General features: G+C 48.4%; 1 protein-coding gene across 1 annotated transcript in view; it reads left to right on the forward strand.

The window, feature by feature from the left end:
• UBR4 (ubiquitin protein ligase E3 component n-recognin 4) overlaps positions 1-27392 on the forward strand; it is a 105586-nt gene that overhangs the window by 44717 nt on the left and 33477 nt on the right. The window contains exons 45-72 of the mRNA XM_080921716.1: positions 202-373; positions 698-899; positions 1808-1971; positions 2453-2669; positions 3850-4066; positions 5893-5956; positions 6260-6394; positions 7248-7422; positions 8348-8488; positions 9340-9461; positions 10274-10385; positions 12907-13037; positions 13147-13324; positions 13711-13815; positions 15200-15337; positions 15884-16058; positions 17083-17179; positions 17736-17843; positions 18471-18587; positions 19485-19694; positions 20921-21070; positions 22492-22719; positions 23374-23452; positions 23817-24062; positions 24673-24841; positions 25180-25324; positions 25976-26061; positions 27224-27311. Coding sequence (XP_080777842.1) covers positions 202-373; positions 698-899; positions 1808-1971; positions 2453-2669; positions 3850-4066; positions 5893-5956; positions 6260-6394; positions 7248-7422; positions 8348-8488; positions 9340-9461; positions 10274-10385; positions 12907-13037; positions 13147-13324; positions 13711-13815; positions 15200-15337; positions 15884-16058; positions 17083-17179; positions 17736-17843; positions 18471-18587; positions 19485-19694; positions 20921-21070; positions 22492-22719; positions 23374-23452; positions 23817-24062; positions 24673-24841; positions 25180-25324; positions 25976-26061; positions 27224-27311 — 4171 coding nt within the window. The remainder of the gene's footprint in view (positions 1-201; positions 374-697; positions 900-1807; positions 1972-2452; positions 2670-3849; positions 4067-5892; positions 5957-6259; positions 6395-7247; positions 7423-8347; positions 8489-9339; positions 9462-10273; positions 10386-12906; positions 13038-13146; positions 13325-13710; positions 13816-15199; positions 15338-15883; positions 16059-17082; positions 17180-17735; positions 17844-18470; positions 18588-19484; positions 19695-20920; positions 21071-22491; positions 22720-23373; positions 23453-23816; positions 24063-24672; positions 24842-25179; positions 25325-25975; positions 26062-27223; positions 27312-27392) is intronic.

A 27392-nucleotide genomic window follows, 5' to 3' on the forward strand; every position in this document is an offset into this window, starting at 1 on the left:
GGGCCAGCGATCCTGCTTTCTTGTCCTGGTGTAATTCCAGTTCTGCTGTGCTGCCCAGGTGACAGGCAGTGAGGAGGAGGGGGGCTGGACATCTGTCCGTCGCTCATGCCCTTGTGACCAGCTCAGCTGTATTAGGACAGTCTTTTAAGGAAAGAACTAGACAATGGGGAGTGACACCGTATCCACTTTTGGTGTCTGCAGCTCCAATGGTGGCAGTAAGACTTCTCCTGCCCTTTGCCAGTGGTCCGAGGTGATGAACCACCCTGGCTTGGTGTGTTGTGTTCAGCAAACTACTGGCGTGCCTCTGGTGGTAATGGTGAAACCAGACACTTTCCTCATCCAGGAGATTAAGACACTTCCTGCGAAAGCAAAGGTCAGTACCCTTTCCCCAGGGTTTCTATCTTTAGAATCTGGGCCATCTCTGACAATGGAAAAAGATTTTTCCCCATCTCTGTGTGGTGGCACAAGTCCATAATTCTAGCCTGGGCTGAAGCAGTAGGCTTAAGAGTTTGGAGGCCAGCCCAAGCTCCATGTTGAGCCCCCATCTCAAGAAACAGGTGAAAACTGTCTTTCTTTCTAGCTGCCGCCTTTGCTGCCCTTAGTATGTGAGCCCTGTGGAGCCTGAGGGTTTACCACCTTTCTCCTGAGCCACATGTGTGAGAACTAATTCCCTACCGACTCTGTCCTCTCCTCCTAGATCCAAGACATGGTTGCTATTAGGCACACTGCCTGCAATGAGCAGCAACGTACAACCATGATTCTGCTGTGTGAGGATGGCAGCCTGCGAATTTACATGGCCAATGTGGAGAACACCTCTTACTGGCTCCAGCCATCTCTGCAGCCTAGCAGTGTCATCAGCATCATGAAACCTGTGCGAAAGCGGAAAACAGCTACGATCAGTAAGGCCCCTTCAGAGCCCCATGGGTATGGGCTCAGCCATCTCCTAGACAGTGACAGAGTAGGTTCTATGCTGCTTAGAAGAACTGGCTTTTCTACTTTGTACTTGGTGAGGTCAGAGGTCAGTCCTAGCCATTTTTTTCCTGAAACAGGCCCACTTGGCAACCACTGTTTGTTGCCCACTTTGAGCCAACAGTTACTGGTGTCCCATAATGAATGTCGTCTTCAGCTTTTGGTCAGCAGTAGGGCGGGTGGAGTGTACCACCAGGGAAGGGAACCGTGCGGAGAGTACGGCTTGCGGACTGAGTGACAGAGTCCTTGCGCATGGCTCCATATTAAGTGGTGCCCTCGGAGTGAGACTGCGGGGGCCAAGAAGAGATGAGCTAGCCATGAAATAGTTACAGCAACAAGCTTTGGCTTTTCTTTGGTGTTAGGGAAGGTGGCTTCCCTGTGCATTTGATCTAGCTGGAGTAGATCTCTTCAGTTGAACAGTTTCCAGCAGAATAGTGTGGCCATCAAAGGTTTGCTGCTGGCTGGGAGAGGACTCTTTGAAGAAGAGGAATGGTTCTGGCTAAGTGAAGTGCATTGCAGTCACTGTCACAGTTCCTTACATTTGTCCTAGAGTTTCTGTGGTTGAGGTGATGATGTAGCTTATTGTACCATAAAGAAGTAGATTCTGTTGTGTTGTAAACTGCAGTCCACACGGATACCAGGCTTATAGAGTGGTTCGTAAAGTTAGGGGTGCTATGCTGGAGAGCTGACCTTGAGCAGTCATCCTGATGGGCAGTGATGGAGTCCCCTTTGGTAGGGCAGAGTGTAAGCAGGGGGCTTAGTCATCAGCTTTGGAGTCAGAGCCGAAGTGCTGGGAATGCACATTAATGCTTTCTGGCAATCTGGTACTTTCCCACAGCAGCCCGCACGTCCAGCCAGGTGACCTTCCCCATTGACTTTTTTGAACATAACCAGCAGCTGACGGATGTGGAGTTTGGTGGTAATGACCTCCTGCAAGTCTACAATGCACAGCAGATAAAGCACAGGCTGAACTCCACTGGCATGTACGTGGCTAACACCAAGGTGAGCAGCACACGGGGCAGGCTCACTTTGTGGGCAGTGTTGTTGGACAAATTGTGCCTGTCTCTTCGGTAGGAGGGTTGAACCCAGGGCCTTGCTGCACATGCAAGGCAAGGACTGCCACCATTGAGAGGTCGGGCTCGCTCCACTTCTTCTTTAGAATCAGATATAGAATATGTACTGGGAAGGGCTCACTTCTGGTCAAATGATCCTTGAATAAATCAACCTTCTTTCATGCGCTGAAGGTTTGAGTCCCTCAAGCTAAATTCCTACCATTGTTAGAAGGACTATTGAGTACAGGGCACCATTTGATAGTTTCACAGTTGGGGTGGGGGGCCGTGCAGGGTTGAGCCTGGCCTCTCCCTCTCATATCTGTCATAACATGAATAGGATGGAGTTCAAAGAAATTAGGTCTTACCCAGGTAGCCATTGAGGGGATGTGGGAGAAAAGTCTGGAGATTTTCTGACTGCTCTTTTCCCGCAGCCTGGCGGCTTCACCATTGAAATCAGTAATAACAGCAGCACCATGGTGATGACGGGCATGCGGATCCAGATCGGGACACAGGCAATTGAGCGGGCTCCGTCCTACATCGAGATCTTTGGCAGAACCATGCAGCTTAACCTGAGCCGCTCCCGCTGGTTTGACTTCCCCTTCACCAGAGAGGAGGCCCTGCAGGCTGACAGGAAGCTGAACCTCTTCAGTGAGTCAGCCACCCAGGGCAGGCTGGAGCCTTCTCCTGTAACTAGGACAGATGACCACTAGGTGTCCCTCCACTGCTAGGGAGGGATTCCCTGCTGGACTTAGTCTCCCTTTATTAGAGGGGTAAGAGGCAGTCTGCCAGGAAAGGAGTCTGCTTTGTTTCCTTTCTAATGGTCCTGGGAATTGAACCCAGGATTCTTTGAATGTTAGGCAAATGCTCTACCACTGAGCTATATCACCAGCCATCTTTTAGTTCTTTTTCATTTTGAAACAGGGTACCCTATTCTATAAGCCAGCCGGGGGGGTCCTCCTGCCTTAGCCTATGAGTACCTGGGATTACAGGTCAGTGCCATTAGACCTATTAAAAAGAATAGGTGTGTGGGTAGGGAGAAACAGGCATAGTTAAATGTTCTCTTAGCTTCATCAATGGAGCTCTTCCATGTCAGAGGAGGCAAGACTGATTGATGAAATCAGGAGACATATGCCCTGTCAACTGAGCTATATATCCCTGGCTAAAAGCTTTTTGCATTTTTCTTTCACTCATTCATTCATTCATTCATTCATTCATTCATTCATTCATAGACAGGGTCTTGTATATTCCAGTCTGTTCTTGAACTCATTATATAGCTTGAGGCTGATCTTGAACTTCTGATCTTCCTGCCTCTGCTTCCCGAGTTCTGGAATTAGAGGCATGTGTCACAATGCCAGTTTATGTGGTGTTAGGGGTGGAACCCAGCCAGCACTCTGCTAAGTGAGCTGAATCGCTGGTTCCAGGCTTTCTTCATATGTTGCTGAGCCCGGGTGCTCTTTGTCAACTACTGGCCACTTAGCTGAAGTCCTTTCTGGTTGCTGTTCGTATGGATGGTGATGACCTGTACTTCGAACAAAGAAAGTGCTTAGAGTTCATTGGGAATAGGAGATGGGAGATGGAACACAAGTGGGCTCCAGAGGATCCTTATAGTGATAGTTAGGGTCTCCCCCAAGTAGGAGACATCAGACTGTGGTCCATCCAACTGTCCTGTGTATTCAGCAGTGGACGAACCACAAGTGTCTCAGCAGACACAGCTTCCAGAGGCGAATGTGGTTTGCACCTGTACCTGGTTGCTCTGTGTCTTGCCTTGGAAGGGTTCTGTGAGTTCTTAGTAAATATGCGTCCTAAAGACTTCTCTTGCTTATTGCAGTCGGTGCCTCCGTGGATCCAGCCGGCGTCACCATGATAGATGCTGTAAAAATTTACGGCAAGACTAAAGAGCAGTTTGGCTGGCCTGATGAACCCCCAGAAGACTTTCCTTCTGCCTCCGTCAGCAGCGTCTGCCCTCCTAACCTGAACCAGAGCAATGGCACTGGAGACAGTGACTCAGCCGCTCCAGCTACAACCAGTGGCACTGTCCTGGAGAGGTACCAGTGTTGGCAGGGTTTGGTTCTTAATCGTTTGCACTGGCTGTAGAGCTGCCTCTGTCTTGAGTCTCCCAAGCTAGTCTATTGCCAAATTCTCAGTCCCTGGAACATGCAGTTTCTCCCTAATATGCACACAGAACCCGGGAAATGGGCTCAGAGGTGTCTGATGCTGGGTCTCTGTCCAGGCAGAAGCTTGGTCATTTACTTAATATTTGGGATAGCTATAGGCTGTGGTCTAGAAAGCGCCTACACCCGTGCTCTAGATTAGGATCCAGACTGAAGCAAGGCAAACATCCTCTGTGCCAGTTGATCATCTTCTCCTCTTTCTCTGTGGAAGTTGCTACTCTGCGGTAGTAACACCATCAGCAAGAGAGGCTGCTTCGGCGTCTTGCAGGAAACTGCAGTGTCCTTAGACCTCCCTACGGTGGCATTCGGAAGCACGTGCTTGGCTTCTTTGTGCTAGCTAACTGCTGGTTTGCCATGGTAGATGAAGCAGGTCCTGATGTAAGAGTGAGCTTCTTACATTGTAAGCCCTGAGACAGTCGTGCTTGGAGTCACTGCACCCCACCAGCAGTCTCCCCATTTCTGCCTTCCTCCCTGTCCCCATTCATATATCGTTTGCTTAGAATGTGTTTCTAGGTTTCTCTGAGCTTCACATTTTTTTTTTCCTTTTTTTTTTTCCCTTTGCTTCTCCCCCAAGTTCTGAAACTGAGTCCCTAACCAAGCTGGATCGGTTAGTATGCCCCGTTTCTTTTCTCTGCACGAGTGCGTGTGTGTCAGAGAGCAGCGTCCGCATTGTGGCTTTGCGCTGATTCGCTTCTGTTCCAAGTCCTGCTACTCTCTGTTCTGGTCATTGCATGGCTGCAGAGTTCTCCATGTGTAAACCGGAGCCTACCCTGGACTGTGAGCGCACCCTTAGTGTTGGCCACATCAGCCTTTTTGACTCTGTCTTCCTTAATCCATCCTTGCTGCACATTGTGTACAGTGGATGCGAAGGGATGGGGTAGAGGGGCAAAATGCCCCTGACAGTTCATAAACCCTTGGGGCCTAGTCCACTTCCCTTTATCCTAACGCTACCTCCATCTTCCCTTGGTGCCTTCCTTTCCCCCTGCCCCTTTTCACTCTGGCTACATTCTCAGTGCTTTCCTTTCCTGTCCAGACCCCAGCTGTCAGGATGCCACTTAAATCTACAGCAGTAAGCCCAGAGCATGTTATCTGATACGATAGATACTGTTTAATGGCTAGACTTCCTGCTTCTTCCCTAATGGAGGAGTTCCGTGTTCTAAATATGCTTTGTACTATCCTTTGAATGTTCCAGTGGCATGCATCTAAAAATTGTTTGTTTACTCCTGTACTTAGAGCCATAGGGAATGCCTGTGTGCATTTCCTGGCTGTATAAGCAGAAGTATAACCTTAACATTGCCAGTGTACACAGATGGCTTTCACTTCTCCCTTGTGCCTCCCTTTGCCCACTGATCTCTGAGCACCTGGGCACTGCTGCATCAAGACGTAAGCCCACCTCAGGATCCCTGCCACAGGCAGCAGAAGGAAGCACATTTATCCTCTTTGAGGAAGAAAAGCCCCGCCGTCTTTGAGTGGCGGATTATGAACATGGCCTCAGGTTGATCTCCGAGCAGGAGCCAGGTTTCTTCTGGCTTGCAACACAGGCAGCGATATGCACGGCGCCTGTGGCAGGTCTTACTGTGCTTTGATTTTTATGTTTGCCATTCAGTAGCTGTCCCCAAGGTCCTCACCACAGCTTGCTGGGCTGACACAAGGCAGAGAGAACAGTGCTTGTGCTCAAGCCAGGCTTTCTGTCTCCCCAGGCTGGTTGTGAGCTCTTTGGAAGCCCTGGAAAGCTGCTTTGCTGTTGGCCCAATCATTGAGAAGGCAAGTCATTCTTCAAACGCATGGGAGCTTTCTGGAGAGGCAGGAAGTAGGGTTGTTGACTGAGGCCTACTGCCTTGAAGCTGAAGAATTCTGATGGCACAGTCGTGATGTGTGAAGCATCCCTGAGCTGCTGCACCTGTGTTGTGGGAGGGTTAAAGTGTAGAAATCTTCTTTTCTGCTCTTTGTAGTCAGTGGTGGCTAACCCAGCTCGGCTGGCCTGGAAGGCAGGAGGGAAGGGCAGATAGAGAGCATTCTGCAGTGCCTTGAGGTGCTGAGTGATAACCATGCTGTGTTTCATATCAGGAGAGAAACAAGCACGCAGCCCAGGAGCTGGCCACTTTGTTGCTCTCCCTGCCAGCACCTGCCAGTGTCCAACAGCAATCAAAGAGCCTCCTGGCCAGCCTGCACAGCAGCCGCTCAGCCTACCACAGCCACAAGGTAACTGCTCCCTCCCTGGGAGACTTAGTGACAGGGAATTGAATAAGTCGGCTTTCTGTCTGTAAAGTAAGGACCCAGTGGAGTAAGTGGGAGGAAAGCTCACACTGAGATTAGAGTCCCAGGGTTCTCCTGAGGTGTATGGGTGCTACCCTAGACTGAGAAAGTCATCCAGTGGGCCACTGGCATGTTGCTTTATTTTTCTGTCCCTCTTGGGATTAGCAAGTCTTTAAAAAGGAGAGCGAGTGTGGGCGGCTGATTCTTGTGTGGGAGTGAGAGGGTCCGATAGCTAATGTAATAGCTGGTGTTCCGAGCCCTAAGCTATGGCCTGAGGCGGGAGGCCTACAAGTGTGGCAGGTGGTTGCTGTATGGGGGTTATTGTTGGGCTTAGGGGTTCTACAAAAGCCAGTATCTACAGAAGGAGGTAAGTTGGGCCATATGGCACCATGGGAAACATGGCGGATCAGACCAGTAGGAAGATAGGTGCTGGAGCACTGCCAAGCCCATCTTTTGTGACTCTGTCTCTTAATAGCAAGGAATGAGTTCAACTTGCCAAGGAAAGGTTGTTTTCGAAGCATTATCCCTGGGTGGAGGACCTGCTGTGAGGGATGGATGAGTCTGCTGCAGTCCTCGTGCCTGAGTGGATGCTAGCTTCCTGTTAGACTGAGACTGTTATGTGGCTGCTGACTTTTACAGACTGTTCATTTTATATCATTTAAGGCAGTTAAGCAGTGGACAGCTTGAAGGTTGGGTTTGATAGCTGGTTGACAGTTCTTGAGAGGAATAGCCAGCCCTCTGCTTTAGCGCCCTGCCTTTGCTTATAAGGTTGACTTTCTGTGAGCCGGCTGTTTTATAGGACCAGGCCTTGCTGAGCAAAGCTGTGCAGTGTCTCAGCACATCCAGCAAAGAGGGCAAGGACTTGGACCCTGAGGTGTTCCAGCGCCTGGTGATCACAGCCCGCTCTATTGCCGTCACGCGTCCCAACAACCTTGTGCACTTTACGGAGTCAAAGCTGCCCCAGATGGAAACAGGTGAACTTGGCCTCCGTGGCCGTGGTCCTGGCACCTGCTCACTGCACCTCTTTGCTCTCCGTCACGCTCCTCCTATTCCTGTTGGCTCTGGTGGCAGATGGTTGCTCCCCGTTTGTTTGTTTGTTTGTGCAACTTTGTGGGGCCTCTGAAGAAGCCTAGTTTTAACTAAATTGAGCATCTTTGAATTTAGTTGTGCTCTAAACCTCAGCTGCTCTGTTGTGAGGTTGTTAGGGTGAAGCTAAGTTTGGTTCCACCCTGTTGCCACAACAGAAATGTGACAGGGAGTGGGTTTTTTTTTTTTTTTTTTTTTTTTTTTTTTTTAAATCATTTTGTTAGGGATGCAGGTCAAGCCTTTGGGTGAAGCTAAGCTTAGTTTTACTCTAGTACCTGCAGGGCGGGTGCTGGTGCTGCATGCTGCTGCCTGCTCTGGCAGCAAAGCTTGGTCAGTGTTCATCGTCTCTCCTCACATTGGCTGCCCGGGCTCAGTGCCAAGTCTAATTTGCCATGATCAGAAAGAGCTTGTTGCTGTGTCTGCAGTTCCCCATCACCTGCCTGTTCCTGTATGCCATTGCCTTCCTGTTTGTCCTCCTAATGGTGCAATCCTAGAATCATTCTAGAGGAATCTCAGACGTTCCTGTAGGTTTAGTCTAGCAGTTGGAACAGGCATCTTTGACTCTGCTGTAAAGATCCTGAATGCTCCCCTTTCTACCTAACTCTAACACACAATGTTTTCTGTGATGTTCCTTTCCCAGACTGTTTTTCTCCCAGATGTGCCTGCTGGAATCTAGGGATAGTTGGCATATTGATTGGGGCCCCACTTGAAACTCCCTCCGCAGGCAAGCTTCCTTGACCTGAGTTAACCTTAAAACAAATTGAGTTCTGTCTTAGATTCTCCATCGTTAATGGTTTCCTTTCTCCTGCGTAGAAGGAGCGGATGAGGGGAAAGAGCCGCAGAAGCAGGTGGAAGGAGATGGCTGTAGTTTCATCACTCAGCTTGTAAACCACTTCTGGAAACTTCATGCATCCAAGCCCAAGAATGCCTTCCTGGCACCTGCCTGCCTGCCAGGTATCACGTTAGCAGGGGTACTTGGATCTTGATACAGTGAAGTAGGTATAAGCTCTTCAGCACCATGACCTTTTCTTCCATAGAAGTACAGAGAGGTGTCTGTAAGCTCAGTGCAGTGGTGTGTGTGTGTGTGTGTGTGTGTGTGTGTGTGAGAGAGAGAGAGAGACAGAGAGAGAGAGAGACAGAGAGAGAGAGAGACAGAGAGAGAGGGGCTTCCTTCAGTTGGGATGGGATTGCCTGGTTCACACTGGGGGTGCTGGAGGGTGACGATGACAACGACAGTGGTAACCATGATGATGCTGGCTCTGTAGTTGATATTTAAAAACAGTGTATCTGAAAGACTTGCTTGAGAGTCCGTATAAAAATAGGAAACTGGAACCAGCCAGGAAAGTGTTTTCATTCATTTTTTCGATGCCGTTGTCTTAGTCCTCTCATGGGTCACACTCCTGAGAGTTAGGGAAGATGGACAGCCCCACAGCCAGAGAGAAGAGTAGATGCCCATTGGCCTATCAGAGACTGGCTTTGTCAACAGGTTTGGGGAAGATAGGGGTGTTGTTATCTGCCCACCTCAAGGTTCCCTGCCTTGTCCATGGCTGTCTACAATGCTTCCTGCTTCTCTGGTGCAGGTTCTGCAAGGGCTTTTAAGGACACTTAGCGAATTGGAAGACTTAATAAAAACACTCCAACTGCAGCTCACAGGCTGCACCACAGTATTATGGGTTTCCTTTGCTGTGTGTTTGTCTCGACACCTACTAGGTGATACTGAGATTTTTTGCTTTTGTCTCAGGCTTTCAAAGGTCTAGAGTTGTTTTTGTCAACAGATTTTCAGGTGAACCTTTTCTTCCATTTAGGCCTTACTCATATTGAAGCTACGGTTAATGCGCTGGTAGACATTATCCATGGTTATTGTACCTGCGAGCTGGACTGTATCAACACAGCATCCAAGATCTACATGCAGATGCTGCTGTGTCCTGTACGTATCAACACAGCCTTGGGTGCCTCGGGTCAGCCTGGGAGTGTATAGAAAATAGCTGAATGAGTACTGAAAGAAAGTAGACTTAAAATCCAATGAGAGGGGCTAGAGAGGTGGCTCAGTGGTTAAGTGGGTGCTCTTCCAGAGGACATGGTTCAGTTCCTAGCAACCACATGGTAAGTAACAACTGCCTGTAACTCTAGTTCCAGGGCATCTGACACTGTTCTTGCCTCCTTGGGCCCAGTATGGGGGCAGTGCACAGATGTACAGTGCAAACAAAGAGACACACACATAAAGTAAATCTTTTAAAAATGTGATGGGAATCAGTAATTGCAAGAACAAAGCCGTGAGATGAAGTTTGGGAAGGGAGGACCTGCTCCTTGTTCAGTGATTTCTTCCCATTCATGGTCTGGAGCCTGCTGGAGAATTAATGTTGAGTATCAGTTACACGAGTGTGCAAAGGCTGTTAGTGTGCCTGTTACAGAAGATGAGTGTTAAAAGTGCTGGTTATGGCATGCAGCAGAGAGGAAGGTGAGCGCTTGGTTATGTGATGAGAAGTTAGAGCCAAAGTGGCTTCAGGGTCCAGTGGCCTTCAGATAAAAGTGACCTCAGCAGATAAAAGACAGGAAGCTGGTGACCGTCTTACTGTGCCAAGTCTGGAGAGGCTGGACTTCTCCATCGTGCTGCATTTTCAGGAGGATACAGGTGAAAGTAGACAGACTTCTCCCTGTGTCAGTGGTTGGCAAGAGAAGAAGGTGGAGTCCTGGTTGACAGTGGAGTGACTAAGCTTGACGCCTTCCTTTCCAACCCAGGACCCTGCTGTGAGCTTCTCCTGTAAACAAGCTCTAATTCGAGTCCTGAGGCCCAGGAACAAGCGGAGACATGTGACATTGCCCTCCTCCCCTCGAAGCAACACTCCAATGGGTAATTTAAAGTTTGGATTTAGGCTTTATCTGGGTGGGTCAGTGGCCCAGAGATGAGCTGCTGCTTTGAGATATGCTGCTGATGTTGACCAGAGTCTTTCTAGTTTTTTGTTCTTTTAATATTCTATACAGTAGGGTAGTGCATAAAATGCATGCAAGTAGAATAAAGTCAAAGTTACGGGAATGGGACGGTGCTGTGGATGTCCAGGGTACAGCAGAGCCTGTGTAACAGCCATAGGAAAAAAAATGTAAAGACAACATAAAATTCACTGTTGAGGATAGGTGTCATAGTCAGGGTTTCTATTTCTGCACAAAACATCATGACCGAGAAGCAAGTTGGGGAGGAAAGGGTTTATTCAGCTGACACTTTCACATTGCTGTTCATCACCAAAGGAAGTCAGGACTGGAACCCAAGCAGGTCAGGAAGCAGGAACTGATGCAGAGGCCATGGAGGGATGCTACTTACTGGCTTGCTTCCCCTGGCTTGCTCAGCTGGCTTTTCTTATAGAACCCAGGTCAACCAGCCCAGGGATGGCACCACCCACAATGGGCTGGGCCCTCCCCCCTTGATCACTAGTTGAGAAAATGCCTTACAGCTGGATCTCATGGAGGCATTTCCTCAACTGATGCTCCTTTCTCAGTGATAACACCAGCTTGTGTCAAGTTGACACACAAAACCAGCCAGTACAACGGGGGTTGGGGTGAAGTGTGGTGGGGGAGTGGCCTAGGATGGGATGGAATATTCACTGAATTTGAGACTAGCCTGGGTTATGTGACAAGACCTTGTGTCCAAAATAAAAAGCCAAAGTCTTGGAGGTGATTGTTAATAATTTTTAGAAATGCATGGCTGTTGGGAGTGGTGGAGTGCCTGTGTTCTTGGCACTTGGGAAGATTAATAAAGTGAGAGGAGGGTCAAGTGTTCAAGGTCTGCCTAGGCTGTCAACTAGGGCCTTGTCTCCCAAATCTAAAAGACAGTTTAAAGTCTCACAGTGAGAGCTAGTAAGAAGGCTCAGTAAGTTAAGGTGCTCACCACCAAGCCTGACAGCTTGAGTTTGAACTGATCTGTGAGACCCATGTGGCTGGGGAGTCATGTTAGAAGCCCTTTGACCTCTACCATGTGCTCTGCCCCCCAAAATAAATAATATATGTGAAAAAGTCACAATGGCTAAACAAAAGTTATTTTTTATTAGAACAAAACTGCTTTTCCTAGCACAGCATTATCATGAAGGGTCCAGTTTGTTTATAAGTAGAATCCTGGCGGACATCCCAGCAATAGGTCAGGTACCGACTTACAGACTTTCCTCATGAGGTACTTGCTTGGCACTTGGCACACTTGTGAAGAGTAAAGAGAAGTAAGTGACAAGTTTGGAGATGATGTAATACACTGCTGTTTTAACACAGGGTCTGTGTAAACGCTTACGGAGATGCTTTGCATTTTGTGGTGCCATCCTTGAAATCCGGTGTATCCTGGGGTGGGGGGAGCTTTTCTCCACTTAAACTAGGGAGGTCTCAGGTGCCCAGTAGATTCTTGTAGCTGGTACGGATTATGGAACAGTCATGTCTTCTTTTTCAGTGCTGGAAATTGAATTTAGGCCTCATGCGTGTTAGACAAGTGCCCTACCACTGAGTGGTGTCACAGCCCATGGTGCATACCTTGAGGAATGTAAATGACTTTGTAACTTTCAGACACCTTTCTGGAATAACATTCATTACCTGGGAAGCTAGAAGGTTGCTTGCTTGTTAAAAGTGCTGTGTAAGTGTGAGGATCTGAGTTCAGATTGCCAGCACTGGGAAGAGCAAATAAGCAGGTGCTGGGCTGACTGGCCATCAGTCAGCCTGAGTCAGTGAGTGACAGAGAAAGATAATCGATAATACCTACCTCATCTCCGCAGACGTGCATCACACACGCACTCACATGCACTCACACACACACACACACACACACACACACTCACCCTAAGGGGGAAAGCTGTTATTTCTAAGAAAGGACTTGCTTTAGCAACACAGCAAGTAGAAGACAGTCTCCATCCTTCTCTAACAGTCTGGGATCCAGTGGGATGTGTCACAGTTGCTTCAGCTTCCAGTTTATGGCCTCACATTTCAATCCTGGTTCTGGTTCTGGTTTATCTCATAGTGATTGTATAGTTTAAAAGTCTTACAGGCCTAGCTTGTTGGAGAAATGAAATCTAGGCTATAGTGGCGTGGTGACTATTGACAGACACTTTGAGTTCTTTTCCTGTCCTGGCAAAGGTCTTCTGAGAATGGAGCTTGCAGGGCCTGTGGGTATTCCGCTTCTCCGTCTTGTTGAAATCTAAGGCTTTTATCTGTTCTGGACTGCAAGTCTCTTCCTGTTGAGTGGGATGCTGCAGAAAACAAGAGAAGTAGGCTTTCAGCCTAGCTCCTACAAGTTTGCCCTTGCTTTGCTGGGTGCCAGCTGGGGACTGTCTTTAGACTCTTGCTGTGCGACAGTCACATGTCAAAGGAGTAAATACCTTTAGGTTACTGAGGTCTCTTTGTCTCAGGAGATAAGGATGATGATGATGACGATGATGCAGATGAGAAAATGCAGTCATCGGGCATCCCTGATGGAGGTCACATTCGTCAGGAAAGCCAGGAACAGAGTGAGGTGGACCACGGAGATTTTGAGATGGTGGTGAGTCTGGCAGCAGGAGAGGGAAGGAAGAGCCTCCACATTCCGTCTAGTTTCTACTTAGCAGTCGTACTGTTTGCTGTGGGACACTGATGGGGTTTTCTCTCTGCAGTCTGAGTCCATGGTCCTGGAAACAGCTGAAAATGTCAACAATGGCAACCCCTCTCCCCTGGAGGCCCTGCTGGCAGGTGCTGAGGGCTTTCCTCCCATGCTGGACATCCCACCCGATGCAGACGACGAGACCATGGTTGAACTAGCCATTGCCCTGAGCCTGCAGCAGGACCAGCAAGGTAGAAGGCAATGCCAGGAACACAGCAAACTTGCACAGGAGAAAGGGCGTGACAGTTGCTGGTACCCCACTGACTTAGCTTATCCCCAGTTGGGGGAGAGGTTGATCTGGGTGAGAGCTGCTCAGAGGTACAGGTGGAGAGTGAGGGATGGCTGACACTTCTAGGCCAAAAGCCAGTCTCATAGTTACTTCTGGCTTGATTTTTTTTTTTTTTTTTTTTTTGGAATGGGTGCCTCTTGAATCTGTAACTGAACTTGGTAGGTGGCCAGCAGTGGCCAGAGAGGTCACGTGCTGGTGTTTAGACTCCTCTAACAACAACAGATGGCCAAAGCAATACTGTGGGTGGGGCGGAGGGAAACCTGTGTTCACTCTCCACTTGTTTCCCAGGCAGCAGCAGCAGTGCCCTGGGCCTGCAGAGCCTGGGACTGTCCGGCCAGGCACCCAGCTCTTCCTCTCTGGACGCAGGAACCCTCTCTGACACCACAGCATCAGGTAACTGTCCACAGCAAGGAGCTTGGCTCAGGGTCCCAAGACCCTGCAGCCCTGTTCAGTGCTGTGAGAGTGTGACGGGCAGCTGCTTTGACAGGCCATCCTGGACTTCCTGCTTCTGCTGTAGCTTGGCATTGGCGCTTGTGGCTTCGCTTCCTCACACTTTGCATGCTGCCTGGCTTTGGCTGATACCCAAGGAGAGGTCCAGGGAGCATCCTGTTAGCTGATGGTCCATAAGAGCAGCTAAAAAGCATTCTGCTATGTTAGACAAGAAATAAAGCTAACCCTTTAGCTCTTAGCCTTCATTTGCAACTTAGTTGAAGCTGCAAGCAGCCAGCAGAGACCTGTGAGCTTGGAGAAGAGTTTCTGTGGCCAGTTCAGGCTGTAGGAAACCTTCACTTATAATGTCTTTGTTTGAAGTCTCTTTCCTAGGCTGATAAAATTCCAGGTAGAGAGTAGGACCAAACTGTGGGTGGGAGAAGTCCTTGAACATCCACACAGCTGAGAAGGGGTGAAGCCTTGCTCAGACTGTCACATCCCCCCTACACTTGCTTATTTTGTTTTGGGAGGGCTAGCCTACCTAGATAAGAAAAGGCCAGACTGCCTGCCCCTGCCTGCTGCCATGGCTTCTCGCTCTCTGAGGTCTCTTCAGTTGCTCTTCAGCCTTCAAAGTTGTGGTTGTGGTTGTGGTTGTGGTTGTCCTGTGCTGGTCATGTCTGTCATGCTCGCTGGCTGTCTTGGCTGTCCTCCTTCCCTGTGGATCTCAGCCAACATTTTCCTCCTGTCTCAGCTCAGCCCTGATCCTGGATGCTGTGGCTGTCTCTGGGGGATTTCCTTGCTTCATTATTAGCATCTGATGAGGATGATGACGAGGTGTGAAATTTTCTAAAGAGCTCTCCTCTGGGCCATATGATTTTTAAAAATTGAAAGCAAAACCAAAATGACAAAAATCAAAGTTGACTTAAGAGCTCATGCTACGTGATTTCAATAACTGCAGATGGATTGCTGAACAAACCTCATTGAATTCTGTGCTCTGAATGCAATGGCTAGTGTGGATCTCAGTAGGTGTCAGTAACACCTAGACAATGGTGACCGTGAAGCATTTAGTGCGAAGACTCATTGTCCATGTCACAGAATCTTACTGAATCTGCACATGCTGTAACAGCGAAGGAAATGCCCAGTGCTCTGGGCTTTCCCTTGGGTCTGAGTGCTGTTGGCAGTATGCCCTGGAGAGTGTCTGTCCCCTTTGTTTATTAATCGCAAAGCAGGTCTTGCCTTCTTCTTCGCCCTCAGGACACTCAGACTGCCTTATGTCCTCTGCAGTGCGCTGTGATGCTTTTGTCCCCATGAGGGGTCTGTGCCTGTAACAGCTCTGTTATTCTCTCAGCTCCAGCCTCAGATGATGAGGGCAGCACTGCAGCAACCGATGGCTCCACCCTGCGGACCTCGCCAGCCGACCATGGCGGTAGTGTGGGCTCAGAGAGCGGGGGAAGTGCAGTGGACTCGGTGGCTGGCGAGCACAGTGGTAATGTGCCTGGGTGTCTTGATCTCTTTGGGTTTAGGGTTGTGGACAAGGTAGGAATCCCTGCCTGGTCTTGTGATTGGTTTCTACAGAGAGGAGTTGTGGGGAATCTGTAGTTCGGTAGAGTTCATTTGAAATTGACCACGGAATGTCAAGTGTCGGAATTCAAATCCAGTGACTAATCTGGAAAAATTGCTCGGTATCTTTCAGTTCAAAAAGAACAGTGATATTATTTATAGCCTTAAATGGTGATTAAAAATAATTGTGGTATGACCTTGAAGCCCATATTCCGATGGTTTTTACTACCTGCCTCCTGAGGGAATGAACCGTTAAGCAAGTCATTTCCCCAGTACAGCTACTGTGAGGTTTGCATACACCAGCAGTCTCTTAGCTGAGGCTAGGCCAGTTTTGTAGGTTGCACAGGTGAAAACTGAAAGAGCTCTGTGGGCTCAAGACCACACCAGCCAAAACCAGTTGAAGCCTAACATTTTTCCCATCAAGACCAACCTTGGGAGTTGATGTGTACTTGTTAAATCATTTTCCCTCCAGTGTCTGGCCGGAGCAGTGCATATGGTGATGCCACAGCTGAGGGACACCCGGCTGGACCAGGGAGCGTCAGCTCTAGCACAGGCGCCATCAGCACCACTACTGGGCACCAGGAGGGAGATGGCTCTGAGGGAGAAGGAGAAGGAGAAGCTGAAGGAGATGTGCACACTAGCAACAGGTTAGGACCAGCCTGTCACTATCACCTGCTTGAAGGAGTTTTCAAAACTGGGGATGGAGTGTTGCGTGCTGAGTGTGATCCCAAGTATCAAAGGAAATGAAAGCTGGCCGCTTACCCCCATGTACTGCTGACAGCAAGGTATTGTGACTCTCAGCTGTCTTACTGTACTGTGGGGACAGCTGATCACAAGTTAGCCCTTCATATATTTGGACTTGCTTTGTTAGTGTTTCTTGAGATCTAGAATTATCCTTTGGAATGTCTTTGTTATGATTCTATTTTGGCCTCATGCTTCAGTCCCCACAACTCCCCCAGAAGAGTTTGTATAAGATTTATTTCTTACACAGATTTTAAAAAATTATTTATTTATTTTATGTATATGAGTACACTGTAGCCGTCTTTAGACACACCAGAAGGGGGTATCAGATCACATTATAGATGGTTGTGAGCCACCATGTGGTTGCTGGGAATTAACTCAGGACCTCTGGAAGAGCAGTCAGTGCTCTTAACCACTGAGCCATCTCTCCAGCCCCTCTAGCACAGATTTTAAGAAAAGTTCACCAATATAGGTTGATCTGCATTTGGATTTTTGTTAAGCAAAGATTTTTTTTTTTAATATAGATTCATTTTTTTTGTGTGTGATAGAAAATTATTTTTGTTTTTTTATAAATCAATTTTGACATTTTGTGTTTTATATGGAAGGTTCATTATGTTGAAGATGTCAGTTTGGGACATAGAGTTGTTTATAATACTTTTAAAATAGTAGTAATTATTAATTTGCTCTTATTAGAGAGGATCTCACTAAGTACCCACAGCTCTGAAGCTCACTCAGAGCCCAGGCTGGTCTTGATCTCAGATCCCCTGCCTCAGTTTCCTGGGTGCAGGGATGTAACAGTGTGGCTAGCTTTATTGCCTGTTTCTCAGTGTCTGCTCTTCATTGGCCTTGGTGGCGGGAGGTAGGAGTGTGCTCTGCTGCGTCTTGTCTGTATGTCACTCCATGTCTCCTGTACATTCCTTGGCCTTGCAGGCTACACATGGTTCGTCTGATGCTGTTGGAAAGATTACTGCAGACACTGCCCCAGTTGCGGAATGTTGGGGGTGTCCGGGCCATCCCATACATGCAGGTATCCTCATTTCTCCTGATCAACTCTGTTCTGGGGGGTGGGCAATGTACTTCTTTTTCAGGGTCCTCAGGGCTGATGTTAAATTAAGGTCACAGTAGTATGGCATACAGGCTGAGCTACAAGTTGCAACCCTTTAGTTTATAACTGTGGCAAAGGGATGCCCATGGTCATACAGCTAGGTAATTGACAGAGCTTGGAGGTTTTAAAAGAGTTCTGACACCCTGTGGGTTTGTGTTCTTTCCCCTTACTGAGTAATAGATACATGCTGTGCTTTTTAATTCCTAGATGGGCACAATGTCCTCTTTCACACTACTATGATGGGCTTGTTACTCGGTTGTATATAAAAATGTTTTGTGAAGCTTTTCAATGGTGTTCCAAATGGCTCAGATGAGTTTTACAACTCTGGGCACTTAAGCTACGATAGTCCTGGAGTCTGGAATGCCCTCCCGCATCTCAGGCTAGAGCAGAGAGTCAGAGGTCAGGATTGCTTCATGACACACACGCTCAGCCCTTCTGCCTTCGGAAGTGGACTCTCTGTTCCTTCTCTGCCTTCTAGGTGATTCTCATGCTCACTACAGATCTGGATGGAGAAGATGAGAAAGACAAGGGAGCACTGGACAACCTGCTCGCACAGCTCATTGCTGAACTGGGCATGGACAAAAAGGTAAGCTGGAGAAGAGTGCTGTGTGGAGAGCAGAGGTTAGCTGGGGTCAGCTGTGGGTGGGACAGCAGTGTGAGGGCATTAGTCAGGAGTCATTCTTAGACTCCTCCTTCCTTAAAGGAGCTTCCTCTGGGTTCAAGTTTTATTCCTGGTGCTGGGACAAAAGTAGTATCAAGGGGGAAGAGTTTATTCGGCTTGCAGTTGAAGTTATAGTCCATCGCTGCAGGAAAGCAAGGTGGGGATTTGACGTGGCAGAGGAGAGGACGAATACAGCTCCCTGTTCTTATAGTCCTGAGCATAAATCCCACTTCAGCCCAAGTATCCCTGCATCCATTAAAGCAATCAAATCACTCGTGCAGGACAGTCTGATCCATAAGTCTCTCACCGAGTCTCTCCTCAGGTGGCTCAGGTTATGTCAGGTAGACGTTAGAGGAGTACAGATGACAAGGTGTGTGCCCTTGTCATATTCCATGGCCTCTGAGTGCAGTGGCCTCCGTTGCACCAGGTATAGCCCACAGCCCTACTGGAGCCTTTTTCCTCTTCAGGCTGAAAGGCGTGTATGGGGGTGGTAGCAGTCTTGTTGGAGCTTAGAGGAAGCATGGGTGTCTGGGCTTCTGCTTCTGCCTGCAGGATGTCTCCAAGAAGAACGAGCGCAGTGCCTTGAATGAAGTCCATTTGGTCGTGATGAGACTCCTGAGTGTCTTCATGTCCCGCACCAAGTCTGGATCCAAATCTTCCATCTGTGAGGTATTAGTGCTTTGAGCTTATGGTTTTGAGGTGAGGTAAGATAATGGAGTGGTTAGTGCATGGCTGAGGACAGAGGTAATCCACTGTTAGAATAAAACCATTGTCAACTAGGGAAGTACCAGTCTGTCCTTCTTCAGGTGCAGAACTTCTCCCTTTTTTTAGAATACCTGCCAAGCCCAGGTCCGTACTGACAAACCCGCCAATGGAGGGGTTAAAGAAAGGGCTTGCAGGTTCCACTGTTGAAAAGCAAGGGCCTATACCGAAAAGCACAGAGTAGCTAAGAGGATCTCCAGTGTCTGTTGCTATGAGGTATGGTAATAGAGTAGAGAGAAAGCCAGTGTGTGTGGGGAAATGAGATTAGCACAAAGCAGAGACGGTGGAAATCGGGGTTGAACTGCATCCAATCTTAATGAGCTTATGAGCTGTGGGGTTTGCTGGGATTTCCAAGGCTCTCCTAATGGTCTTATGTACAGTAGCTTTGCTTTTTGCCTGCTTCTTATGCATGCAGTCACCCACCATCTCCCCAGGAGACTAGTTTTTAGGAAGAGCCCCTACTGGGAGGGTGAGGTTGCCCAAGGAGGACCTAGAGTGGAACTTTTTCTCTCTCCTTCAAATGAAGTTCTTGCTTCAGGGGAAGGAGAAAGCTTTGCCTCCCTGGCACAGAGGTATAGCAAGGTGGTCAGGTTAAGAGTTAGTATTTGTTTTCTCTTGGATATAGTTGTTGCAAAGATCTGGGGAGAGTAATTAAGCCATCTGAGAAACTTGTAATACAACAACAGACTGGTGAGCGCATGTCTGCCAGGGCTGTTAAGATAGCCATGTGGTGAGTGTGTCGCCTGTCTGACTCAGTTCAGTTTTTACAACTCGGCCTTACCTGCTCTGTGTTTTCTCTCTCAGTCGTCTTCCCTCATCTCCAGTGCCACGGCAGCAGCCCTGCTGAGCTCTGGGGCTGTGGACTATTGCCTCCATGTGCTCAAGTCTCTGCTGGAATACTGGAAGAGCCAGCAGAATGATGAGGAGCCTGTGGCCACCAGCCAGTTGCTGAAACCACACACAACTTCATCTCCGCCAGATATGAGCCCATTCTTTCTCCGCCAGTATGTGAAGGTGAGGCCTCTCTAGTCAGAGGCAGCTCTTGACTCTCCTCAGAGCTGTGTGCTCTGCTTTTGATAAGTAAAGTTAGGAAGACTAGTGTTAGGAGCTGCACAGGACATGGGTTCTAATCTCATCATGACCTCACAAATGGCCATTCCTCCCAGCTTGCTCTGGAGGGTTTCTCATTCCTGCCTCTTTGTTGTGAGCCTGAGGCAGAGAGTGAGATCAGTCACTTTCTCTCATGTGAAACTTCTTGGGAAATATGAGAGTTTACATGAGACAAGGTAACAGCAGCAGTGGTCACGTGCCCTCTCTAGCTCTTCAGAGGCTGTGAACATGCTGGGCAGATGAGCCCAGGAAAAGAAGATCTCCTGTACTCTTACTTACTAGCCGGGGTGCATGGTGGTTTCCTAACCAGTCTCAGTAGGCCTCAGGTACTGTGCCTGGAGAATTAGGGTGAAATCTTAGCTGTTCCACAGGGTCATGAGCACTGCCATCTGTAACTGTGGGGTTACAGATGGTTGTGATCTGCCGTGTAGGTGATGGGAATTAAACACAGACCCTCCGTAAGAGCGGCCAGTGCTCGTAATCATCAAGCAGCCGCCTCTCTGGGATCATAATGGCTCTGGAAAAAACTTTTTAGTAGGGGCTGAGGAGATGGTTCAGCAGTTAAGAGCTTTGGAGAGATGACTCAGTAGCTAAAAATACTTGTTACTCTTGGAGATGACCTTTGTTCAATTTCCAGCACACACTTGATGGCTCACACCTATCTGTATCTCCATTCTGGGGGATCCAACAGGCATATTTATTGTGCACATATATGCGTGCATGCAAAAAATTTATGCAACAGAGTAAAATAAATCTAGAAAGGTTCTGTTATAATTGAAAAATTTGTTATATGGATGTGCACGTATGTACCCCTGCATTCTTCTCTCTCTCCCTCTCCTGTGTGTGTGGGGTGTGGGGGTTTCAGAGAGCTTTTGAAAGTCAGATTTCCTTCCACCATGCTGATCCCAGGGATCAGACTCCGGTCATCAAGCTGGGTGGCAAGCGCCTTTATCTGCTGAGCAGCCATTTTCTTGCCTAACTGCCAGAGTTTTTCAAGACCATATGCTCCATCACCATTGTTACTCTTTCATGTCCCAAGTTTGGCTCCAGCTTTGGAAGACGTCCTAATGCTTAGTGATTGACTAGCCTGACTAGTGAGCCCAGGTTCTTATGAAGATGTTCTTCTCTAGGGTCACGCTGCTGATGTGTTTGAAGCCTATACCCAGCTGCTCACAGAAATGGTACTGAGGCTTCCCTACCAAATCAAAAAGATCGCAGATACCAGCTCTCGAATTCCTCCTCCTGTCTTTGATCACTCCTGGTTTTACTTTCTCTCTGAGGTGAGTGATGCTCTGAGCAGTGTCTACTCAGGAGAGGTGGGTTCTACCTTCCCCTCCATGGGTTGCTTCCTTCCTAACTCTAACTCAGTGTCTTCACAGAGCCCTCTATGCACTCAGGTCCTGCTTGTGCCCTTGTGGAGTGTATTGTGTAGTGACACTGGGGATCCTGTGTCAAAACAGCTGTTGGCTCTTGTTTTTGTGTCTGTATGTGTCCCTGTAGGCTTGGCAGCCACTTAGTCTTTTAGGACAGTCAGGAACATAGAACATACACTGCTTCCCTTCCCACACTGGTCAGTGAGAAACTGGTGACTGGTCAGATAGCTCCCTGAGAAACAAGCAGACCAAAGGGGAGCACAGTGGCCACACAGAGGCACCGACCAGCAGCCTAGCAGGACAGGAGGCCCAGCACTGTGCTCACAGCTCTCTGGGAAGAACTACTGCTATTCCTGGTACCTTGGAGCTCTCAGGAGATGCATTGTAGACATGGGTGTGAAAGGACGCTGCTAAGGAGAGCCCTCTCTAGCTCTTCTTTGAATGGCTGTTACTGGGGTCTTGGGCATCATGAGGGCCTGAGACAGCCCATGCCTCCTGCCTTCAGCTTCCCTCGAGGACACGCAGTGACAGACACTAAGAAGAAAGATGTCAGCACCGAGAGGCATTTGGGGTTGCCCAGTTTTGGCCAGGCCTCACAGTGAGGATAGCAAATGGTTTGGAGTGAAAGCAATAGTTTAACCAGCACCATAGCCCACTATCAACTCTGGGAAGGAAGGCAGAGTGCCTGTTACTAGCTCCTTAGCTGAAGAGTAGAGTTGGAAGTTTCACCCTGGGCTAATGTGAAGACTGGCCTCTTTGTAGATTCCTAACTACTTGAGAAGAGGAGCATGGATATTGGATTGTCCCCCAGTTACTTTTTCTTTCTGTGTTACTCCCTCCTGGACTCGTTAAGGAACTTTCAGGCTGGGAGTTGACCCACTTGGCCGTTAGTATCCATGTGTGCTGCACCCGCAGATATAACCAACTAGATCAAGCACATACAACACCAAAAAAGACCTCTGTGCTGAATGTTTATAGGTCTTTCTTGCCAGTGTTCCTTGAACAGCACAGTATAATCACTTAAAAACATCTCCACCATAGTACATGTTGGGGGAAATCTAGAAATTATTTAATGCTAGAAGGCGTGCGTACGGTATCTGCAAATACAACACCGTCTTACATAAAGGATCAGCACCTGAAGCCTGTGGGAATCCACCCCTACCCCGTTCCCTATGGATGAATGTGACTTGGCTTATGCTCTCTTAAAGTTTTTAGTAACCATTTGTTTAAAAATACAAACAACCCCCCCAAAACAACCAGGGTGTTGTAGCTGCAGGTGGTGGTTATAGTCCCTGAATAATATGAGCTGTGTTGTTTACTCCCTCAAGTACCTAATGATCCAGCAGACCCCTTTTGTCCGTCGTCAAGTCCGAAAACTTCTGCTCTTCATCTGTGGATCAAAGGAGAAATACCGACAGCTCCGAGACCTGCACACCCTGGACTCCCATGTGCGTGGGATCAAGAAGCTGCTGGAGGAGCAGGGCATCTTCCTCCGGGCCAGTGTGGTTACAGCCAGTTCTGGCTCTGCTTTGCAGTATGACACGCTCATCAGCCTGGTATGAGGGTTGGGATGATAGGGCCAGGGGCAGGCATGTGGTATGGTTTGGCCAAGGAGGTCCTAGCACGGGGCAGTGCAGGGTTTGTAAATATTTTAGAGAATGCTGTGTCTGGGGTCAAGTACCAGGTAAATCACTGGCACCGAGGTGTTGACTTGAGGCTTCCTCACCTGTGAAATGGGTCAATTGTCATACATAAGATTACCTTGGATCTTGTCCTCAAGTACTGAAGAAGCTCGAGCATAAGCGTGCTCTGTACCTAAGGAGAGTAAATGGGATGTTTCACATCCGGGCCTCATCTCTGTTAAGGACAGCCTGGCTTGCTTGTTTCATGTCCTTGTTCTTATAGTGAAGAAAAAGTGGGTTGTAGCTTCTAGGGGCGTGGTCTTCCTTTGCCACAGTAAGTTGCCTGCAGCTTTCCAGAAAACTGAAGGCAGGGTGCCTGGGGGAACGGGAGGAGGTAGCAGGGTGGAAACAGACAGAGACATTGTGTTTAAACTGCAGGTGTGTGGGCCCTGTTCCAGGTCCACCAGCCAACCAAGAGGACACCTGCCTCACATTGAAGACCAGGGTTACTTTGTGGTCTCAAGCCTGACACACAGAGCAGCCTGTTATTTCTAGGCATCGCTTACCTGTGATTGGCTTCTGTTTCAGATGGAGCATCTGAAGGCCTGTGCAGAGATTGCTGCCCAGCGAACCATCAACTGGCAGAAGTTCTGCATCAAAGATGACTGTAAGCAGTCCTCCCTGGGTTGCCACTGTCATGTCTGTGGTGAGCTGTCTGTATTAAGCTGTGAACTGGCCCTGGAGATACAGTTGCTAACAGAACACAAGTCATAACTTCACTGACGAGTGTTGCTTGTCAAAACTTGGGCAGAGAAGTGCAGAGCAGGCCTCCCAGACTGTAGTAATAAAGTCATACAGAACAGGAGTATAGAATTTATTTACTTGAGACTTTGGGGCTGGATCCCCTCAGTGTGGTCACCCCATGCCTTTGTGAATTGGGGAGAAAGCCTTGTCCCATCCCACAGCCGCACGCCCATGTGGGAAGTAGTTCAGTGATTCCAGAGCCGACTCTACCTTTCTCCTCCTCACAGCGGTCCTGTACTTCCTCCTGCAAGTGAGTTTTCTGGTAGATGAGGGGGTGTCCCCTGTGCTGCTGCAGCTGCTGTCCTGTGCTCTGTGCGGCAGCAAAGTGCTCGCAGCCCTGGCGGCCTCCACAGGCTCCTCCAGTGTGGCTTCCTCCTCGGCCCCTCCTGCAACCAGTTCTGGACAAGCTACAACTCAGTCCAAATCTTCCACCAAAAAGAGCAAGAAAGAAGAAAAGGAAAAAGAGAAAGAGGGTGAGGTCCTATGCTAGGTGCTGAACCCTCTCAGTGCATTGTGTCATTGCAGATGCTGAAAAGGTCTACCCTAGTGTGTCCAAATTCTCTTTAATGTCTCCTGGTCACATTTTCAGTCATGGTGAAAGGGACATTATATTGACTGTGGCTTTCTGTGATAGAGACAGGAAAGACCAGGGTGCACTTGACCATACTCAGTCCTAGTGCTGCCTAGTCCCCCGAGTACACTGAGGTGCTGAGCAACCCTTCCCCTTTGCCTTCTTTACTTTTCATAGTCCTCGAACACCTGAGACAGATGGTCAGAGGTGAAAGAAACACTGAATTAGCCATCTCTGAGGAGGACAGAGACAGGACAGCTTTCACTATTGAGACCTGCTGTAGCTATTGGCTCAGTGCCAGTCTTACTGCCCTGTCCTTCATGGTGGTGGTGGGGGAGGTGAGGCTATGCTTGGACCCTCTATGGACAAACCATTTGTGCCCCTAAGTAACTGGAAATTGGCAAATCCCAACGATTTAGAACATCCTTTTAGAACAGATAGATTTACTTCCAATCCACCTGGTTGTAAGACCCTGGGCCCTTGGGTGAGTCAGTCCTACCCTGATGTTGCAGGTGAGAGCTCGGGTAGCCAGGAGGACCAGCTGTGCACAGCTCTCGTGAACCAGCTGAACAGATTTGCAGACAAGGAGACGCTGATCCAGTTTCTGCGCTGTTTCCTGTTGGAGTCCAACTCTTCCTCAGTGCGCTGGCAGGCCCACTGCCTGACACTGCACATCTACAGGTGGGCCCACTATACTGGTGTCTGTGCCGATTTCTCTCAAGTCCTGGAGGTTTCTTTGTTGAGCTATCTGCTTTGTAGCTACTAGGCTAATGCCCTTGTGGGGACAGTTTTCACTCAGAAGGGTGTGGTCAGGAACTCCTAAAATGACAGTTGGCTAAAGAATAAGTTGCTCTGGAGTAAGATGGGATGCCAACAGTAAAAGATACAGCAGTGTTCCATTTGCTAGGCAGCCGCTAGACCTCGCGCCATGACTGCATGGGAAGCAGTGCAGACAGTGTCAGGCCTTGGTGATGTCTCACTCATTGCTGCCTGCTAACCTAGCTGCCATTTACCTACAGAAACTCCAACAAGGCTCAGCAGGAGCTCTTGCTAGATCTCATGTGGTCTATCTGGCCAGAACTCCCAGCGTATGGTCGGAAGGCTGCCCAGTTTGTGGACCTACTGGGCTATTTCTCCCTGAAAACTGCACAGACAGAGAAAAAGGTAAAAGAGAAGCCCTACCTCACTTCCTATCCCCCATGTGGAATCTTTTCTCTTGAGTGAAGAACATTATCCTGGTCATCTCCACACATGAAATGTCGATTGAATCTATCTAGTGCTAGTAGCATGTGTGACACGGTGTTACAGTGCTGTTACTGTTGAGTACCGTTTGCCTTTCTTCAGTCTAAATGTAGTAGAGGTGCACAGCAGGCGGCTGGCTCAGCCTGGGAAGGAAGGGCTGCTTGGGAGCCAGGAATAGGCTGCAACTAGGTAATCACTGCTGACTTCTCCCTAAAGTGAGGTAATCTTTCTCCAAGTGACAAAGGCTGCCTTGTTCAGGGACTATGGATGCTTGTGAAGAAGGTAGACTGTTAACCATTGTGAGTTAGACCAGCAGCTGGAGAGACAAAAGCAAATCTTTTTCCAATTGGATGGATGGATGGATGGATGGATGGATGGATGGATGGATGGATCAATTGATTAATATGAGTATATGGGGGGGTGCATATGGAGATCACAGGAGAGCTTGCTTGAGTCAGTTCTTTCCTACCACGTGGGCCTGAGTATCCAGCTCCGGTCACTAGGTTTAGTGGCAACACCTCTTGTAAGCTCAGGATTCAGGTTTTTAACCAATTTTTTTGAATTCTATTTCAGTTGAAGGAGTATTCACAGAAGGCTGTGGAGATTCTGAGGACTCAAAACCACATTCTCACCAATCATCCCAACTCCAACATTTACAAGTGAGCTGTGTTTGCTTTCTGTGGTTAGAAGAGCAGTCTTGGAGTAGTGGTTGTGCATGACTGAGTGCTCACAAACTCAGTGGTCCCTTAGGTGTCACCCAGACTGTGAGCCTACAGCTATCTCCTGTGTGACCAAGGCTCTGGAAGTTAGATAGGTGTGATCACCAAATGCAGAATGTGACCGGAGATAGTGAGAGGGCTGACTTTAAACCTTAACCTAACCAGATAAAGCAAGTCCCCACAAATGTCTTCCTCTCTTATTAAAAGAAAAAGGACCCTTGTGTGTGCGCTTGTGACGTCTAGGGGCTTGCATGCCGTGCATACATGTGGAGGTCAGAGGTCAGCCCTGTGGAGTCAGTTCCCTCCCCTCCCCTTTCTGTGGGTTCCAGGGATTGAACTCAGATGGCCACACTTGCTCAGCAAGCTCCCCTCTCCTCTGACCCATCTTGTCTGCCTCAGGGGAAAAAATATTTAAAAGAGGACATTGCTTAAGTTTGTGGTTTATTGTTACATTGGCTTAGTATTGGCTTTTTAAATGTGCATTTGTGTGTGGTATGTCTGTGTTCTTGTCTGTGGGCACATGTGTACAGCATGTAGGCGCCCTGAGGTTCTTAGATTCTCTCCATCGTATCCGATGAGACAGGGCCTCCAACTGAACTCAGTGCTCGCTGATGTGGTGCCAGTTTGCTTTGGCTGCCCTGTCTCTGCTCCCCACGTGCTGGAATTGTAGATAAGGTACCATACACATCCAACATTGATGTTGGCTCTAGGGATCTGAACTCATGCCTACACGGCAGGTACCATGTCCTGACCCATTTCCCCGGTTTCTTAAATAGTGAGTTATAGAAAACAACTTTTGAGTATTTGTATAGCATAAGATTTATATATTTTAAACATAATTTAGGAACTTTATTTTAAAAAAAAGAATAAATTTAATCATGACTCTTCTGAGTGAGGTTTTAATTCCTTTCTGGATTTGTACATCCGCTTAGAAGTAGGAAGCACCTGAGTCGATTATTTGACCTTTCTTCCTGTGTCTACTATGCCCATCTGAGCTGCAGTCCTTTCTCTTACACTCACAGGGATTTGGGGGAGTGGGAGATGGCTCTGGCATGGTCCTAGAAGGAGACTTTGCTGATGCTGAAACTGCTTTCTTCCCTAGTACCTTGTCCGGCTTGGTGGAGTTTGATGGCTATTATCTGGAGAGCGACCCCTGCCTGGTGTGCAATAACCCTGAAGTGCCGTTCTGTGTAAGTAATAATTGAAGCAGGGCCATCCTGAGGTTTTCAGGTCCTCTGGTTCCCATTTCCAAAGACTGGTGCTATTATGAG

This window comes from Micromys minutus, assembly GCF_963924665.1.
Source record: "Micromys minutus genome assembly, chromosome: 9".
Lineage (NCBI taxonomy): Eukaryota > Metazoa > Chordata > Mammalia > Rodentia > Muridae > Micromys > Micromys minutus.